General features: G+C 56.3%; 1 protein-coding gene across 3 annotated transcripts in view; it reads left to right on the plus strand.

Moving 5' to 3' along the window:
- PHF21B (PHD finger protein 21B) overlaps nucleotides 1-18,258 on the plus strand; it is an 84,053-nt gene extending 65,795 nt beyond the window's left edge. For all 3 annotated transcript variants that reach the window (XM_077914151.1, XM_077914153.1, XM_077914152.1), the window contains 8 exons: nucleotides 6,678-6,729; nucleotides 7,822-7,898; nucleotides 9,106-9,160; nucleotides 10,202-10,224; nucleotides 12,187-12,345; nucleotides 13,792-13,867; nucleotides 14,199-14,302; nucleotides 16,121-18,258. In XM_077914151.1, coding sequence (XP_077770277.1) covers nucleotides 6,678-6,729; nucleotides 7,822-7,898; nucleotides 9,106-9,160; nucleotides 10,202-10,224; nucleotides 12,187-12,345; nucleotides 13,792-13,867; nucleotides 14,199-14,302; nucleotides 16,121-16,339 — 765 coding nt within the window. In that variant the 3' untranslated portion in view covers nucleotides 16,340-18,258. The remainder of the gene's footprint in view (nucleotides 1-6,677; nucleotides 6,730-7,821; nucleotides 7,899-9,105; nucleotides 9,161-10,201; nucleotides 10,225-12,186; nucleotides 12,346-13,791; nucleotides 13,868-14,198; nucleotides 14,303-16,120) is intronic.
- The last annotated feature ends 728 nt before the right edge of the window (nucleotides 18,259-18,986 follow it).

Below are 18,986 nucleotides of genomic sequence, written 5' to 3' on the forward strand. Positions count from 1 at the left end.
ACCACTAAGACTTCAGCTTTGGTGAAAAAAAAATCCCAAGCGTCCTCAGAGAACTACAAAATCAGAGCTCTGGGAGGTGCAGGGAGAAGGAGAGAGCGTGTTTGCACCTGGAAGGACAGGGACGGGGGGCGGGGGGTCAGCAGGGTCAGGGAGAGGTGGGGCCGGGGCGGAGGCGGGAGGGATGGCGTGGGCACAGAGGGCACTGCCTGGGCAATCACATGCATGCCAGCTGGTCTGCTTGGAGCGCGGGTAGCTCGTATGCATGAGAAATTCTGAACACAGAGTCAGAGAGGCATCGGGACCTGACCCTGGAGGACCTGCATGCTGGCTGCCGGGGGCGGGGGGGGGCGGGATCTTTATTCCTTGGGCAGTGGAGAACCATGGAATATCTTTGAGCAGGAGAGTGACTTGACTATTGTCCTTTGACGTGTCCAAAAAGCCTGTGGAGATTCTGAGTCCCTGAGGCTGAAATGGAACCAAGTCTGGGCTGTGGCCCCAGGCACCATTCCTTGGGGTGGTGTGAGCCCCTGCTGTGTGCATGCTGGGCCCCGGGCCGGCTCGCAGCCCGAGGCTCCCACATGCACACCCCTCTGTCCTCCCATGGGGTCACGTTGCACCCACTGCAATCTCCAAGGTTTTCTGGGTGAATTCTCTGTGTTCTCTCAAAGTACATCGAAGCCAGTTATTGTGCATTTATACAATTAGTATAATTACATTTAACTACATAATTAGTGTAAATACGTGTAATGACTTAAATAGAACTTGTAATTAGAACATGTCCTGGTGTAAAAATCCTTATTAAACTTTCTTTTTAAAGAGGTCTGGGAGCAGTTGTGTGGTGCAGACACGGGGCTTTGTGGCAGCCTTTGAACCTGTTCACGAAGAGCCCAAGTTAGGAGCACTTGAGGCCTGAGCAGCCACTGGCCCAGAAACTTCATCAGATGGGACAGTTGGTGGCTCCCGGGGCAGTGTGTGCAAGCCCTGCACGCCACAGCTGGGAGCTCGAGCAGCCCCTGCTGGGACAGCCTGGTGGTGGAAAGGAACATCGAGTTTACCAGCACCCCAGGATGACTCCAAGGCTCTGTCCACTCTTCCCTGTTTTGAGGCCCGTGGCTGCCTTTAGGACAGAACTGTGGCCTTTTCTGTGCCACCCGTAGTCCTGGCCTCGGGCAGCATCTCACGGAGATTGGCCCTCAGATCAGCATGTGCCTTGCAGGGGGGCAGCCAGAGCGGGGATCCCGGCCCCATGAAAACCCTGATGGCAGCCCCAGGCCCAGTCACCTCTCTGGAAAAGACTTGTGCACACAGATGCTCCTTCCTCCACACCATCCCTGTTACCATGTCCCTGTTCCTGCCCCATCCCTCCCCAGACTTAGGGCTCCCCATGCCCAGATGGAATCCTCCCCGTTTATTCTCCCGGCAGTTAGAAGGATGTTTCTAAAATTCAGAAATAACCAAGTCACCCCCCCCCCCCCCATTCTCAAATCCATCATGGGCAGCTCTGGGTTCTGACTCAGAGGCAGCCTTCTCCTGCAAACCCACAGCAGCAACAAATAAAATGTAGGAATCTAATGGAAAATGAGTTTGCTTCTTGCGAGTCAGATACACCAGGTGGTGTGGTCTCAAAAAGTAAACTTTATTTGCAGCAAATAAAGAGATCCAAGAGAGGGTGAATGGGTACCTTTTATTTAGGGTTAGGATGAATATTTAGATGGGGAAGCCTTGTCATCATATGTACATAGAGGAGGGCATAAGATCTTGCATGTGTGTTAAGGAAACACATCTGTACATACATTGCATGTTATGTAAATGGGGCTGAGGCTCCTCCATGAGCAGAGATTTCAGTACTGCAAAAATTTTAGTACCTTAATGGAGTACAGTCACTCATGGTCCATCTGCACAGGCATGAGCCAGGTTTAGGTCAGATGGTCCAGGTAGTCTGGGCAGTGGCCATCCCCTGAGGGCTGGTTTCGGGTTTCCTTTGCCTGAGTTAAGAGGTAAGTCAGAAAGGAATGCTTAAGGAAAAATGTAGGACAGAGGTAGGACAGAGGTTATGAGTACAGGTAAGTGGAGTCAAGGTCAGGTCTTGGGGTCTAGCTGGTGACAAGAAGAGACAACAGAGATGCATCTGTGCATTGCTGTGTCCCAGAAACACCAGTTGTAAGCAGAACTGATGCTCAGGCCACCGGGCCCCGGGGCCACAGTCGGGTACGGGTGACCAGGAGAGGGGGCGACTCACACATGGCAGTAGGTCCCCAGAGTTCTCCAAGACAGAAAAGAGCCAGGTTGAGCCTGAGGCCACAGCTGCCCCCAGAGAAGGGGCCAAGGCCGAGGTGATGGTAGTCCTCCCCCAAAGAGAGGTGAGCAGGAGGCAGAGAAAACAAAAATGCAAAATAAGGAGAAGAAGGAGTCGTACCCAAAAAGACCCTGTGGACATAATTCTGGAATCCATGAAGCAGCCCCCACTAAGGCTGACAGAGTCAGCATCTGGAGCTTGCGTTTATTCAAGATGAAGTTAATCTTGTGGCATACTGTAGCAACGACTTGTATGTTTAGGATACTCAGGCAAGTTTTTGCATTTTTTTACCATAAGATAAAGAATACTCACTAGATTAAAAAAGAAAAATCAACATGTTACTATAAATTCAAAGAAAGAGAACAGTAAAATCACCACCACTAAAGAAGCTCCTAAGGCTTAGGGAGGAGATGGCTAAATGGCCACCAAACCAGAGAGAATGAAGTGTGAGCTGGAAAAAGGGAAAAGCAGTAAAACCATCGTGAAAATAATTAACGGAATTGGATGAGCTCAGGGGACCCTAGACACAGCAGAAGACACAGTAAGGGGCAGAGGAGGCAAAAGTGAGCAAAGTGCACACAAGTAAAAAAGGAAGAATGAAGGGCCTCTGGGTGGCTCAGCAGTTGAGCATCTGCCTTCGGCTCAGGTCACCATCCGAAGGTCCGGGGATCAAGTCCCGCATCGGGCTCGCTGCAGGGAGCCTGCTTCTCCCTCTGCCTGTGTCTCTGCCTCTCTCTTTCTCTCTCATGAATAAGTAAAGTAAAATCTTTAAAAATAAAAATTTAAAAAGGAAGAATGAGTTTTTAAACATTGAAGAGTGATCTCTACAATGACAAGCAAAGAGGACACAGTAGATGTATAAGTATAGGCTTCCAGAAGGGATCCCAGAGTAGAGGAAGTGACACTTCCCATAAGACCTGTGGTGATATGGGTTTGGCTATACCGTGTAGGCAGTTGGCTCCCATTTCTGTCCCCAAGTGAATGTGGGGTCACGTTACCTCCTGTGGAGGAAGGGGGAGACTGGATGGAGGGCCAGGAGGCGGGAGCTTGGTCTCCATGCTGCTGATATTTGCCCAGCCCAGTCTTTTCCAGGTGGAGCCAGCAAGGAAGGGAAGGTGTCAATACTGGGGGGTAGGGGGTCCCTAGAGTCCCTGCCACCGTGCATTCAGCCCCAGGGCCCAGAAGCAGTGCTGAAGCCAGGTGGCCCCAAACCACAGCGTGGACCACTATTGGCTGAATCTACTGGACCCCAGAATGCCCTTTGTGGCAGCTCCATGGCCACATTAATTGTTAGTCTTGCATTCATGTGAGCACACACCTTCCAGGAGAGAATTTATGGATCACACATTCCATGGTGTGGTCATGCTTCTCGACTTTTTTTTTAAGTAATTCAAGAAAGTTTACTAAAATTGAAGACAACTTATGTGCATGTTGCATGGACTGTGTCCCTGGTACCAGGCACCAGGGAAAACGAACATGTGCGCCAGGGGAGAACGGTCAACACTGCCACAAAACCCAGCACGACCACTGGCCTGCAACAGAAATGGAAGGATCTGGAAGACATCCAGGCAAAAGCAATCACATCATGAGGGCAAACAGCCTGCCTTCTGGCTTTTCCACCCAGCATTCAAATCCAGAATACAGTAGAACCACATCTACAAGCTCCTGAGAAAACAAAGGAAGAGCCAAGGCTTTTATGTCCAGCCAAGCTGGCCTTTGGACTGAAAGGCTCCACATAGGAGGTTTCAGTTCTGCCCAAGAGCTGGAGAAATGCTGCTCCGTGGGCCTGGCTCAACCTCAGTTGGCTGAGTGACAGCTGGGGATCTCTGGGAACAGCCCTGGGGTGGCAGCTCAGTGAAACTGAAATGGATAAGGATGTCAGGTCAGAGTGCAGCTATTACGTTCTCTGATAATGTCCGAAGACTTCACCTGTAACCCTGCGGGGAGAGCACGGGAGGTGGGAGGCAACGTGAGCTCTCGGCCAGTAGTGGCTGAGGTTTGTTTTGCAGCAAGTCAAAGAATATCATGGAAAGCTGACAAATTGAGGAGGAGAGCTATTTTTAACAGTGTAGAAGTAAAAAAAAAAAAAGGAAAGAAAGGAACAGTGGGTAGTTGCTATTTGCAAAGATGTAGAAAACCTAAGAGAATCAATAAAAAAAAAAAATACTACAGACAGGTTTTGGCACAGCAGTGGGGTTAATGTTAGTGTAAAACGTCGATCATCACAGAAACACAGAGCAACCTGTTATAAGCCTTATAGATAATCCTATTTACAGTAGCAACAGAAAGATTAAATATCTAGGAATAGGGGTGTCCAGGTGGCTCAGTTGGTTGAGCGACTCTTGATTTCGGCTCAGATCGTGATCTCAGGATCTTAAGATCAAGCTCCATGTTGGGCACCACACTCAGCAGGGAGCCTCCTTGAGATTCTCTCCCTCTCCCTCTGCCTCCCTTCAACATTTCTTAAAAAAAAAAAAAAAAAAAAAAAACTAGGGACACCTGGTGGCTCAGTTTGTTGAGTGTGTGCTTCTCTTTCTCGCTCTCAATGAGTAAGTTAAAAATCTTTTTAAAAATCTAGGAATAGGGGATCCCTGGGTGGCTCAGCGGTTTGGCGCCTGCCTTAGGCCCAGGGCGCAATCCTGGAGTCCCGGGATTGAGTCCCGCATCCGGCTCCTGGCATGGAGCCTGCTTCTCCCTCCTTTGTCTGCCTCTCTCTCTCTCTCTCTCTCTCTCTCTCTCTCTCTGTCTATCATGAATAAATAAATAAAATCTTAAAAAAAAATCTAGGAATAGTGATCCCTGGGTGGCTCAGCGGTTTAGCACCTGCATTCAACCCAAGGCATGATCGTGGAGTCCCAGGATCAAGTCCTATATACATCGGGCTCCCTGCATGGAGCCTGCTTCTCCCTCTGCCTATGTCTCTGCCTCTCTCTCTCTCTGTCTCTCATGAATAAAATCTTTTTAAAAAAATCTAGGAATAAACATACTGGCAACAGTCAATACCCACTGGAGGGTAAGTTCGAAACCCCCAAAGGCAGAACAGAGAGGCGCACCACGGTTTTGGAGAGGAAAATTTTATATCACAAAGTCGTCATTATGCCCTGAGTTAATTTATCACCTTAACATCATCCCAGTAAATATACCTCCGTCTCCTTCATGGTTTCCAAATTTCACATGACACCATAAGCAAGAGGAGCCAGGGAAATGCTGAGCAAGAAGAAAAGGGAAGGCTATGACCCCACCAGTGCCACCATAGGTCCCACGCAGGTAGGAACGGATGAAGAGACACAGAAGACGACCACATGTGCACGTGATAACTTACTATACCATTAAAGGGGCTCCTTGAACCAGCGAAAAGTGGAACAATGGAATTTCCAATAAATGAAATTGGAACAAACGAGACGTAGCCATACGGAATAAAAGCAATCTCTACTTCACACCATGTCCACCAGGGCAAATTCCAAATGGGTCAAAATTTAAATGTAAACAGCAGAGCAGCCCAGGTGGCTCAACGGTTTAGCGCTGCCTTCAGCCCAGGGCCTGATTCTGGAGACCCCGGATCGAGTCCCACATCGGGCTCCCTGCATGGAGCCTGCTTCTCCCTCTGCCTGTGTCTCTGCCTCTGTCTCTCTGTGTCTATGAATAAATAAATAAAATCTTTAAAAAAAAAAGAAAATATATAAATGGATAGTCAAGACATTAGTGACTTGCTTTATAACCTGAGTCTGTAGAGCTAAGGTTCAAAAATCGAAACACTGAGAAAGAGAAAAATGATAAATTCTCCTACACAGAAGTTCTTTTTTTAGTCTCCATGGCCAAAAAAAAGCATAATTCCCAGCTCCTTACGTGGGGGTGGTGCACGGCCAGTTGATGAGGACAGTGTGGACTGGATGGGGAAAGAGGGATTTTGCCATGGAGGCGTCTGACCCGCTGGCGCCCCCGCCAGGTATCATCAGTGTGATGAGTCACCTTGATAACACGCACCCCCGGAGATGGAGACGCGGGCTGGGAAGGGCACGCCACCTCTGTGGTCTTCCTCCTGCAAGCCCATGATCCGGTCTAACCACGAGAGCCATCAGATCGCGGCAGAGGGGCATCCCACAGAGCACCTGACCAGCCCAAGCTCAAAACTGTCAAGGTCACCACCACCAAGGAGAGCCTGCGAGTCTGGCACAGCCCCTGGGAGCTAAGGAGACACAGCACCTAGGTGCAGGGTGGGGTCCTGGGACAGAGAACAGACAGTAGGTAAAAACTAAGGAAACCCGAAAGAGAGAAGCCGGCCCCATGAGTAGGTGCTCAGCAAACACTTTTTGCCTGAATGGATGAATGAATGAATGAACGTGCACAGCGGTGTTAACACTTCTCTGTTTCCTTCCCTCAGAAAATCGCCTTCATGGTAGCTCTAGGCCTGGTCACCACGGAACACTTGGAAGGTAAGGACGCGCGCGGTGGCAGGCTTGGGGTGGTGGCCACGGGGTGGTGGCCGGGGGAGGGCAGTGCCCACGAGTGATCCGCCTTCTGGGGCGTCTGTCCCAAATGCCAGAGGCTGTCAGCAAAACACCAAGAAAGCCGTCCTGCTCTCTCTCCCTGGCTTTGTGGCTGTCCGCACCAAGCCCACCATGGCACTTCCTGGGCTCAGCGGAGGCACCGCGGGGGTCCCCTGCTCCCCTGTGGCACAGGGCACAGTGAAGGGGGGGGGGATGCTGGAGCGACGGCCCAGCCCTGCCACTTGCTAACCACTCAGGCTTGGGCCCTCCCAGTCACATCAGAAAGTCTGCGATTGAGTCCCCATCATGCTCTTAGAGCTGGGTGACCTCGGGCAAGCTCCCTCCACCCTGAACCTCGGTCTCCTCTTCCGCCACACGAGGAGAGAACGACACCTTGAAACTTAGCAGCGTTGCCATGAGCGCCAGGACAAGAAAGCTCTGCTGATACGCTCGTGACTGTCATGACGATTTTTACAAATCACCCTCCTTGTAAAAATTCTACCCCCACCTGTGAAACCCTCGACATTTATTTATGCGGACCCTGTCTGCCTCCACGGAGGCTCTGGGGTGCCTTACGTGGAACACGAACGAGGCGGCAAGGATCTGGAAGGAGAAATTAGGTCCAGAAGACAAGTTAGGAAAAAAAAAATGTCAAAACAGCTGTGCCAGGGAAACTGGTCACAGGTTCCACCCGGCAGGCAAAGCTGAAAGAAGGCAGAGGGGGGACCGTTCCTTAGAGGCTACCTTAGCGGCAGGTGTACCTGGTCCTCGCAGGTGCGCGGAGCCAGCCAGCAGCCCACGGGAGACGGGCCAGGCGGGATGATGGCACACGGGGAAGCCCGTGGCGAGAGTGGGTCCCCGCCACCCTCCGGCCCGCAGCCAGCACCTCTGTCTGCCTCGGAGTGAGCGATTCGGGGGCCGCTCAGGGGCGGGGATGCTGGGCAGGAGGGGACAGGGACTGCCGGGCCTCGCAGAAGAAGAGCTCGGGGTTCCCCGGACAGGGTGGAACCGGTAACTGCCGTGTCCGGGCCTTTCCAGAAATCCAGAGCAAACGCCAAGAGCGGAAGAGAAGAAGCACAGCCAATCCTGCCTACAGCGGCCTCCTGGAGACCGAGGTGAGGGGCCCGCGGGTCTGCACCCGGGCGGGGAGGCTCCCCCTGGCTGGCCCCCCCACCTGCCCCACCTGCCCCGGGGAGTGGAGTTCAGGGCGTGATGGCAAATAACATCGGGGAACGGACACGAGAGACCCGCACGTCCTTGGGTTCCCCACTCAGGCTGCAGGGGGGAGCGTGGCTCGCGTGCGGGGTGCGGCCAGCTTCCAGAAGCGTCGCCCCAATGATCAGGCCTGGCGCCTGTCACAGACGCTGGGGAGCAACCCCAGAATCGTCCCCCAGCACAGAAGCAGTTTCTTTTTAGGGCCGTGAGGTCCGACGCGTGGGGCAGCTCTCTGCAGCCGAGCCGTGTCCCCAGGGGCCTGCAGGAGGCTCAGGGGGCTGCTGCCCTCACCTCCCCTGGCGGTGACCAGTCTGCGCCATTGTCCCGAGTCCGTGGCTCATGAACTCTGCGGGGACAGAGGGATCTCGCCTGGCGCGGTGATCACCCGGGTTCGGGGAGCCCCCACCCCCCATGCCAGCCGCCCCCTCCCTCTGCTTTATAGCTTCCCCAGCAGAGAACACGTCCCAAGTGTCCATCCCAATACCCGAGACCTTCCTGCTCGGTTTCCTGGGCGCGCCTGGTCCCCGAGATGGGTGTCCCCAGCACCGTGGCCCTTCTGTAAGAATGTCACCGACAGGGCCCGGTGCCCTCTGCGTGCTCGCTGCTGAAACCACCCGGCGCTCTGGGCGCAGAGCCACATCCTGGGGTCCGAAGCCCAGGGCCGGGCCCGGATGATCTGATGCACGAGTCCAGAGTCCGCCCACGGCCGTGACCCTTCACCCTGGACACGACATAGGCCCCAGAGCGGCCCGGCCGCCCCGAGAGAGGCGGGCGTAGTCAGTCATTCGTCTTTCCGCCCCAGCACAGCCATGCCCAGCTGTGGTCTGACAGGCTGGGCTGTGCCTCAAGCCCCCTTTTAGAATGTACCAGAAACCTGATCTGGGGTCTCTGACGCATCCTTCCTGAGGGAGGCGGATGTACCCACGGGGTGGGGGGCAGCGGTGGATCCCAAGCCTCCCTCGGGGGAGGCTGGGTGCTGACTCCTCGCCGCCCCCCTACCCTGCGTCCCCTGGGTGGGGCCTGTCCCGGGGGCGCCTTGGGCAGGAGTCGTGTGGCCAAGGAGGGCTCCACGTGACATGGCTTTGTTTTGCTTCCGGTCCCCTGCAGAGGAAACGGCTGGCGTCCAACTATCTCAACACCCCCCTGTTCCTCACAGCGAGAGGTAAGCGCCACGGGGCCGTGGCTTCTGCGGCCAGGGCTGCTCCGGGGCCCGGGGCAGGGTCGGCCTGGGTGGCCCTCTGCTCCCGGCCTGCGTGCGGCTGGCCTGGCCCGGCCACGGTGGGACAGAGTTGCTCTCTGGGGGACGGTGCCTCCCAGCCCCCGCGGCCTCCTTTGCCCCGACATCTCCTCTGGGGAGGATGCTCCGTGTGGCAGGTGTCAGAGCCGGGGCTCAGAGCTGGGACAGCGACACGAGGGCTGAACGTGACAGCACGATGTCACCTGCCCAGCATTTCCGTCCTTCCCATTGGGCGGTGTAACCCGCGGACAGCTCTGACCCAGTGACGGCAAGGAAGACCGTTTGCTTTGTGCCATCATTGTTTTGAGTGGTTTGGCGTCACTTACTGGAACTGGGTTACAGACAAAACAAACAAAAACCACAGTCGAGAAGAAGTTTCTCTGAGAAATCCTAGAATGATGCCCCCTCTGGGCAGCTCCCTGCCGTGCCACGGTGGGTCCTGGCCATGACCAGGGCAGAGATCCCTCCTCCCATGGTGCCCCTGGTGAGAACAGGGTGTCCGGGGGCCTATGATGCTCCCATCTTGCTCCTGGTGAGAACAGGGTGTCCCGGAGCCTGTGATGCTCCCGTGATGCCCCGGGTGGGAACAGAGTGTCCTGGAGCCTGTGATGCTCCTGTGATGCCCCGGGTGGGAACAGGATGTCCCGGGGCCAGTAATGCTCCCGTGATGCCCCAGGTGGGAACAGGGTGTCCTGGAGCCTGTGATGCTCCCGTGATGTCCCAGGTGGGAACAGGGTGTCCCAGGGCCTGTGATGCTCCCATGATGCCCCTGGTGAGAACAGGGTGTCCGAGGGCCTGTGATGCTCCTGTGATGCCCCGGTGAGGACCAGGTATCCCGGGGCCTGTGATGCTCCCATCATGCCCCGGGTGGGAACCCCTGCCACACGGGGCCTCGTGGCCTCCACTCCTGGTTGGTGCTCCTCCAGCGCCCACTAACGTGTTCTCCGCCCTTCTTCCCCGTGCTAGCCAATGAGGACCCCTGCTGGAAGGTAGGTGCCCCCTCCCTGCACACCTGGGGGGCGGGGTGTGCTCTCCATGGTGCAGGTACGGGTGCTCCTGGCAGGGGCGGGGCGAGCAGAGGGCCTTCGGGCTCCGTGGCGCAGCCTGCCAGGCAGGGCCGGGCATCCCCACGGGGTCAAGCACGAGCTCTCTCCACACTCCTGGGGACGCAGGGACCCGGGAGCCAAGGCCCAGGAGGAGGCGCTGGCGGCCGAGCTCTGCTGTGGGAGCCCAGGCGGAGCTGGCTGTCTCAGGCCCTGTTGCCCACCTGGTGAGGGTCAGACCTAGTAATCCTCAGGGTCTCACCCCCCAGGATTGCATTTCTGGGATCCTATACGACGCCAGCCACCTCCTTCCCAGGACACGGGCTGGTCGTGACCTCAGTTGTTAGGATTTTGTGTATTTATTTGAGCAAGTGAGAGAGAGCGTGCAAGTGGGGGTGAGGGAGGCAGAGGCAGAGGGAGAAGCAGACCCTGTACTGAGCAGGGAGCCCGACATGGGGCTCGACCCCAGGACCCTGAGCTGGATGGAGGGAGACGCTTCACCGACTGAGCCCCCAGGCGCCTCGTGACCTCATTTTTCAAAAAAGTTTTGGATCTAATTCTAAAAGCACCTTCTAGCCCCCGCACGCCCATAATGGCCAGGCCCCCAAGCAGCAGCCGGGGTTGGGCATAAACTCCGGTTACACTGTGCTTTCTGCCACCAGAGCCGTGTAGTGTCACAGGTCGGTTTTGGTGGTCCCCACGCTCGCCCCCGGCCACCTGCATGCAAGCCACCCAAGCCACACGGGCGCAGGACATGCCTTGAGCAGAGTCCCACTTCCGCAGACCCCAGTCCCAGAGGGTCATCGGCTTCGAGGCGGGAGTGCCCGATGCTGGTCGTGCTCCCGCCCCCAGCTCTCTGAGCGACCCTGGGCCAGTGGCTCACCCTCCCTGGGCTCTTGCACTGACATGGGAGGTGACCGCAGGTCTCTTAGGCCTCATCTCGGGCTACGGCCCCCTCCGCCAGGGGTGGCTTGGGGTCCACTGTCCTCGTGGCCTGGGTCATTCCGGATGGGAACCCTCTGGCCCTTCACCACTCTGACGTCAGAGGACGCTGCTGACACGCGGGTAGAGGACAGACATCATGCACCTGGAGAAGGTGTTCTCGTGGGTGGTGGGAAACTGCTCAGACCTCGCAGGCTAGGGGGGCAAGGGGTTATGAGAGGCTCTTCTGTCTCCCAGTCAGGGCTGTCCACAGTGCAGCCGGCTGGCTGGAAAGGTAGTGAGCTCCCCGTCCCTGCAGGTGTGCAAGTAGGAACTGAGCAAACAAAGGGGTGGGTGACCGTACAAGGGATATTTGAGGTTCCTTTATCCTGTGGAAAGAGTCAGCTCCTCCTTGCCTGGATCCTTCACGGATTGTACTTCGTGTACCCTGCACTGTTCATCTTCCCAGCATCCTGTGGGGGCAGGTGTCATTAGCCCACATTGCAGCCGTGGCTTCAGAGGAGCGCAGTGACCCACTGGGGTGTTGGGAGATGCCCGGTTAGACCAAGGTGCCGTCAGGAGGACGGGAGAGGACCGTGACCCTGGGCCTCCCAAGGCCGTGTGCGCCTAAAGAGCGTGTGGAGGGAGGCTTTGGGGGCACTGGCCGGGGGCTCCGCTGGGATGTGGCCCCGTGGGGGCCCCGGGGGACCTGTTTCCTAGGACCTGTTTCCTAGGCCACCACCCACACCCCGTGTCCCAGTCTCAGCCGGGCCACACCCCGGCCCTGGTGAACATGGCCCAGGTGGTGCCCCTGAGTCCACCTGCCAGGCAGCTGCTCGTCCCCCCGGTTCCCGGGTTCATCCCTCCCCCTCCCAGAGCTGCTGAGAAACAGTGGGGCACGAGCAGGTCGGGGTGGCAGCTGCCCGGGGGGGCCCCCGCTCCCTCCCGGCCCTGCCGACCCGCCTCCCGCCCTCCCTTCTCTTTCAGAGTGAGATCACCCACGATGAGCACTGCGCCGCGTGCAAGCGAGGGTCCGACCTGCAGCCCTGCGGCACCTGCCCGGGGGCCTACCACCTGGGCTGCCTGGACCCGCCCCTCAAGACGGCGCCCAAGGGCGTGTGGCTGTGCCCCAAGTGCCAGCAGAAGGTAGGGGAGGCTGTGCTGCCAGGCAGTGGGCTCTCCCCCCCGCACCCTGACTCTCTCCCTGCCCCAGGGGACCCCCCACCCCCGGCACAGCTCGGGGAGCGGCCCAAACCTCATTTCAGAGGCTGGATGGTCTGCTGGGCTGGCCCAGGCACTGTAGGGTTTCAGCAGTGCCCCCCTTGTGGCCATCTAGACACAGCCAGCTGAGGCCCACGGGCCGTGACTGAGCAGACGTCCCTCTACAGCTCTGACCCACCGACCACCTCTGAACCCCAAAGGCCCCCTGGGGAGACCTGGACTAACATCGCAAACCGCAAAAACCGTGATGCCTGACGTGTTCCATCTCCCTGCCAACACACAAAACCGAGCCAGTTTGAGAAAACAGTAACCCTCCCTTCTGGTGATGATGCGGGGAGGCAGACGCTCTTCACGTTGTAGGATTTTATCAGGAGCCTTAGAAACCTGTGTACCTTGTCAACGCAGAATCTAGCTTTGGGGAATGTAGTCTCGAATAATCCAAATCCGGATAAAACTCTGTGTACGAAGAAGCCTCCCGTCCCTTATTTGTACAGGAACATATACAGCTACCTCGCAGCACTTAGGAGACCGCGAAATAAATTCCAGCGTGTGTACCGAGTGCGATATGTGGACATTGAAAACGATCTTGGCCAAGATTTTGTGATTCTTTGGGATTTGTTCTTTATATGGAACTAAGTTGTTTTTTTAAATGAAAACACCAGGCTTTATAGTGGTTGTATAGTTTAATTGTCGGCTCCCCAAGAAAAGCTGCAGGTTGAATAAAAAACACCAGGGGACATTCTTCCAAGTGTTAGACTCAGTTTGGGAAGTAGCAGTGTTTTTTTTTTTTTTTTTTTTTTTTTGGTGAAAGATGTTTCACTATATAATGTATATGTATTACTCATAAAAATCATAGAGAAATCATCTTAATTTCAGAAAACACTGATTCTCGTGGGTTCGCATCCCGGGGACCTAGGGAGAGGATGGGTACAGTGGGCCGTATGTCACAGTCTCCTGTGGGAGCCACCAGCCCCTGTACTGTGACTGCCCCGGGGGGTCACAGCTCTTTGAGGGAAGATGGAACAAGATTCCCTTCCCCACTTTAGCACGATGGTGGGGCCTCCCTGGGCCCTCGGTTTGGCCCTGGCGTGCCTGGGGCTGCCCTCAGGTCCCCAGGACAAGGGAAGAAGACAGGCGGTCATTCATGTATGCACTCAGTCAAGAAGGAATGGACCCTCCTCCAACCAGCACTTTTTTGGAAGTCCTGGGTAGAAGCAGGTTCCTGCCCTCAGGGAGCTCTGTGAGGCAGCCCACGACGCAGGGGTGGCCCCATCCCATCACAGTTGAGGACCCTAGAGCTCAGAGAGCTTGGGCCTCCCCCTGGGGTTGCTCTGGCCTGCCTGCTTGTTCATCTCCCCATCCGCCCTCTAGGCCTTAAAGAAAGACGATGGTGTGCCCTGGACCGGGATGCTGGCCATTGTGCACTCGTACGTCACCCACAAGACGGGTAAGACAGCCTTGGGATGTGGAGAAGCACCTACTCCCTTCTCCCAACCCCAACCCCGTCCTCTGGACTCACTCTGGGCCTGTCTGAAGCTGCACCTAGCCAGAGCTCTGCAAAGAGGGACCCCGTGACTGGTCCTGTGTGCAGGGCAGGGGCTGTGGAGAATGTCATTTCCGGTCCCTTGTGTATGCAGCCAGGGCCACTGGCTTCTGCAGGAGGACATGGCCAGGATGGCCTGGAGGCGTAGACCTCGGGTTCTTTCTGCTTTTCCCAGTCACCCACGGGCCAGCCTTTTTGCTTACCTTGCTTGCTTACCTGGCCTTCTCTTTGCCAGTCAAGGAAGAGGAGAAGCAGAAGCTGCTACAGAGAGGCAGTGAACTACAGAGCGAGCACCAGCAGCTGGAGGAGCGGGACCGGCGCCTGGCCTCGGCCGTGAAGGTGCGCTGGGAGTGGGGGGCAGGAGGCTGGGGCACTCAGAGCCCCAAGATGTAGATCCAGAGCTTCACTGTCCTGTCACTGAGGCCCCAGGAGAAGACAGACTCACCAACATCACTCAGAGAGTCAGGAGGTGGAGAATGCAGCTCTGTGATCTATTCAAGAAATAGTTATCAAGCAACTGAGCACCTAGCTCTGCTCCTACTTAGCTCTTCGTCTTTGGCAAAGCCGTGTCTCTGAAACGCAGTTTCTTTTTGTGTAAAGTGAACATGATTTATCTTCTGTAGTGTGGTGGTGGTGGTGGTGGTACCTGTGGTGGTGGTGATGGTCATGATGGTGTGATGATGGTGGTGGTGGTGGTGATGGTCATGGTCATGGTCATGATGGTGCTGGTGGTGCTGGTCATGATGGTGCTGGTGGTGGTGGTGATGATGATGCCAGTGGTGATGGTCATGATGGTGTGATGATGGTGGTTATAATGCTGATGGTAATGGTGATGATGTTAGTGGCAGTGTTGGTGGTGATGGTGATGGTGGTTGTGATGATGATGCTGGTGGTAATGATCATGATGGTGTGATGATGGTGGTTATAATGCTGATGGTAATGGTGATGATGTTAGTGGCAGTGTTGGTGGTGATGGTGATGATGGTGGTGATGATGGTGCTGGTGGTAATGATCATGATGGTGTGATGATGGTGGTGATGATGATGGTGGTGATAGTGGTGGTAATGATGGTGCCAGTGTTGATGGTCATGATGGTGTGATAGTAGTGGTGATGGTGGTGATGATGGTGGTGGTGACAGTGATGGTGATGGTGGTGGTGATATTGGTGATGATGGTATCGGTGATGGTGGTGATGATAGTGATGATGGCCATGATGGTCATGATGGTGTGATGATAGTGGTGATGGTGATGGTGATTGTCATGATGAGGTGGTGATGGTGGTGGTGATGGTGATGGTGGTGAGGGTGGTGGTAATGGTGATGGTAAGGGCAATGCCAGGCTATAGTGAAACTCTTTAAACATACCATCTCACTTAATCCTCTGAATAACCCAAGAGAAGGCTCTGTGATTATTCCCGTCTCGGAGTAGGGATGGAGTCCCAGGGAGTTAAGTGATTTCCCTGAGCAGCAAGTGGCCTGCACTCCAGCGTGGGTCGCCGTCCCGACCGCTTACATGCACTGCCACGATGTGTACAAAGCCAACCAAAAGACAGGAGCACGGCAGGCAGGAGAGCTGGCCCCCGGCTGTGGGTGAGCCAGAACTGGCTCCCGGCTTCCTCCAGCTGGAGGAGGAATGACCTGGTCAGTGAGGTAGCAGCATAGCCACGAGGAAGAATGTTCTGCACTCCTGCCCAGGCCTGCCATTTGTAGGCCTGATTTTTTTTTTTAATTTATTTATTATTCACGAGAGAGACAGAGGCAGAGGCAGGGGAGAAGCAGGCTCCATGCAGGGAGCCCGATGAAGGACTCGATCCGGAGACCACAGGCTCACGCCCTGAGCCGAAGGTAGACGCTCACCCACGGAGCCACCTGGGTGTCCCTGTAGGCCTGATTTCTACGAGGAAGAATGTTCCGCGTTCCTGCCCAAGCCCTCTGTTTCTAGGCCTAATTTCTGAAACAAACTTCTGTGTGTCTGGCAGCAATTCCGTTTTTTGTGGCTGCCTGGTTTTCGTTAAGGCCCTCGGGCTGGTTCCTCTCAGGCCTCTGCCCAAAAGAGGGGAGGGGCATTGGGAGAGGGGGCTGAGAGGGTGGCAGCCCCAGGATGCCTGCACGGTGGGTTTCTGAGACACCCCCCCCCACCCCTGTCTCCTCCCGACAGAAATGCCTAGAGCTTAAGACGAGCCTGCTGGCCCGGCAGAGGGGCACCCAGTCATCCTTGGACCGCCTGCGGGCCCTCCTGAGACTGATCCAGGGCGAGCAGATGCTCCAGGTCACCATGACGACCACCAGCCCTGCCCCGCTGCTGGCCGGGCCCTGGACCAAACCCCCAGCAGCAGCCATGCACTCTGCCCTCCAGCATCCCCAGGGGCACAACTGACCCCGCGGGACCAGCTTCACACCCACGGAAGGTTCCTGGGACCCCGCTCACCAGACCTGAGGGTTCTGTCCGCCTTAATTCATAAACACTATGAATTTCAGACAAAAATAAAACCAGACCGAGAGAGACAGAGGAAAGGGAGAAGGAACTGGGCGGAAGTCCTAGAGCCAGGACGGGTGGGGATGGAGTCCTGCCCTCCACGTCTGGACGGGACGCCAGGAAGCCAGGTGGGCATGTGACGGACGGGCACACAGTCAGCCCCCCGGCTGTTGGGGGGCTGCCCGGGCCTCTGGCTCCCAGACACAGCTGTGTCCTCCGCCCCCTGCTGCCCCTGGGAGAGAGCAGGGCGGAGGCTGGGAGGGGAGCCGGGAACCCGAAGACCTAGCTGAGTAGTAGGGGTAGTTGGGACGAGCAGTGGGTAGCAAACTAGGTAGGACTCGGCGCCCCTCCCGCCCGGGGGCCCGGGGGCCCTGGGGCTCGAGGCAGGGGCGCTCCAGCGCCTTCCCACAACACGGGCCCCGTCTGTCAGTATTATTAGCATTAAGAGTCACAGCTGTTGAACTTGAAAGAAACTGCGAGGCGGGTCCCTCAGGGGAGGGACCCAGCATCCACCTGCCAGGGCCTCCGCGTGCCCCCCGCCCCCGAGTCCTCGGAGCGCCCGCACCGTGCGCCTCCTTCCCTTGGCTCACGTTCTGGACTCACTTTGCCGCCGGTGTATTTTTCTCATGGAGTTTTTGGGGCAGGATGAAGCTGCGGGCCTGCAGGGGAGGCGTCTGGCAGGTTTTTATATTCGGGGTTGAATCCTTCAACTTAACGACCGAAGCCTTTTCTTTTCTCCTTTCGAAGAGCCGCTAAAGTATTCCATTCCTCTTTTCTTGCCAGTACAGACACTATGCCAAAAAATAACTTTACATTTTTGTATGGCGTTTTTATTGTAAGATATTTAATGTGAAGGGGAGGGAGGGGGGACGCTTGCCGACTTCTTTTCCTGCTTCCAGTAGCCTCTGCTGCAAGGTGCGAATGCGAAAACCCCTCCTGGGGGACCTGCCACACTGGAGAGATCCAGAGGGTTCTTTCAGAAGGGGGGGGCGAGGGCGGGGAGGGAGAGGGGGCTGTGGCCTCGGGGTGGGGGGTGTTTGGCCTTCGGAGACTCGGGAGTCCCTGCTCTTGTGGTCTCCTCGAGCGAGTGAGAGCGGAGGGCGCACACGCGTCATCGTAACAAGGGCTCCCGCGTCCCCAGGGTGGGATGTGCGCCACCAGCTCCTCCAGTCCCAAGGGGACATAGCACAACAGGACAAGCATCCGGAAGCCACCGGGCTCCCACCCCAGCCTATCACACGGTGCCGAATTGCATTAAACACACGTGCGCGTGTGCATGCGCGGCCCCAGACACATGCACGCACGCGCACGCACGCAGACAGGTGCAGAGCAGGGAGGTTGGCCAGTATCCCGCAGACTGCCATGGTCCCTCCTGTCATCTTCTCGACTCCGGGAGAAACTGTGCTGTACGATACAGATCTATTTTAATACACTTACCACTGGGTTGAACAAGATTTTTATATTCTTTTATTGATGAACAAAGTGAACTGTGAGACACACGTCTTCTATATTGGTTACTCTAGATGCCGATTATGCATTACCGCGTGGCTTGCGATGTAAATGTCTTCAGGTTCCTTTTCGTTGGTTTGTTTTTCTTGGATGGACTCAATTAAATTTAAAAAAAAAAAATGTAAGGGGAGGCTATGAAAGGTTGGACCCGGGAGGGCTAGCTGCCGACGTGTCTTGAGACTTTAGTGTTTGGGACCAAGGAGGACCGTCCAGTGGATAGTGAGAATAGGAAAAAAAAAAAGTGTTTGTCTTAAATATGCCAATGTAGTTCCCTTCTGTACGATGTATTAAACTCGATTGATGATTTCAAAGACGCGTGGCTTGCCTTGCCTTCAGCAGAGAGGGCCTCCGGGAGTCCGCGGGGTGGGGAGGTGGGACTTGGGGGGTGAGGTCCCGCCCCTCCCCTGGGAGGGAGGGAGGAGAGAGCTCTGGGGTGCCCTCCACTGCTCCCACCCTCTCACCCCCCCCACCCCGTCACCCCCCCCACCCCCCCACCCGCCAGCCCAAGGTGGCAGGTGCACCTGCTGCCAGCCCGTGGATGGTCCCCAGCAGCAGAAACCCACCAGGCTGGGCGCTGTGCGCTGTGGACACTGCTCCCTCACTCATTCCTGCTTGACAAGCACCTGCTTTTTTTATTATTATTATTCTTTGTTTTTTTGCACACGAGGCCCTGCAACCACCCTGGGGCTTAGTCCTTGGCCTTTCAGGACAGCAGCCAAACTGGGGCGCCAGGCCCCCTGCATCCTGGCTCCAGGCGCTTCAGAGGCCTACACACGGCCCCGTCAGGTGGGGAGCCCGTCTCTGGACACGCGGGTGTGGCCAAGGGGGGATCTGACGCTAGGGGCCAGCCCGCTGGAGCCCCGGGACACGGGAGGGGCGGGGCGGGGGTCCCTGACCGTCCTGGGCTGCTTCCAGGTTGGCCCAGAATCACAGCACTTGGGGTGGGGGCGCCTAGAGCCCGGCGATGCCCCGCACGCGGCCCACGGCCAGCTCCTCCGGCCAGGTCCCAGCCCCGGGGGCTCAAGCTCCCCTCAGCCTC

This window comes from Canis aureus, chromosome 11, assembly GCF_053574225.1.
Source record: "Canis aureus isolate CA01 chromosome 11, VMU_Caureus_v.1.0, whole genome shotgun sequence".
Taxonomy (NCBI): domain Eukaryota; kingdom Metazoa; phylum Chordata; class Mammalia; order Carnivora; family Canidae; genus Canis; species Canis aureus.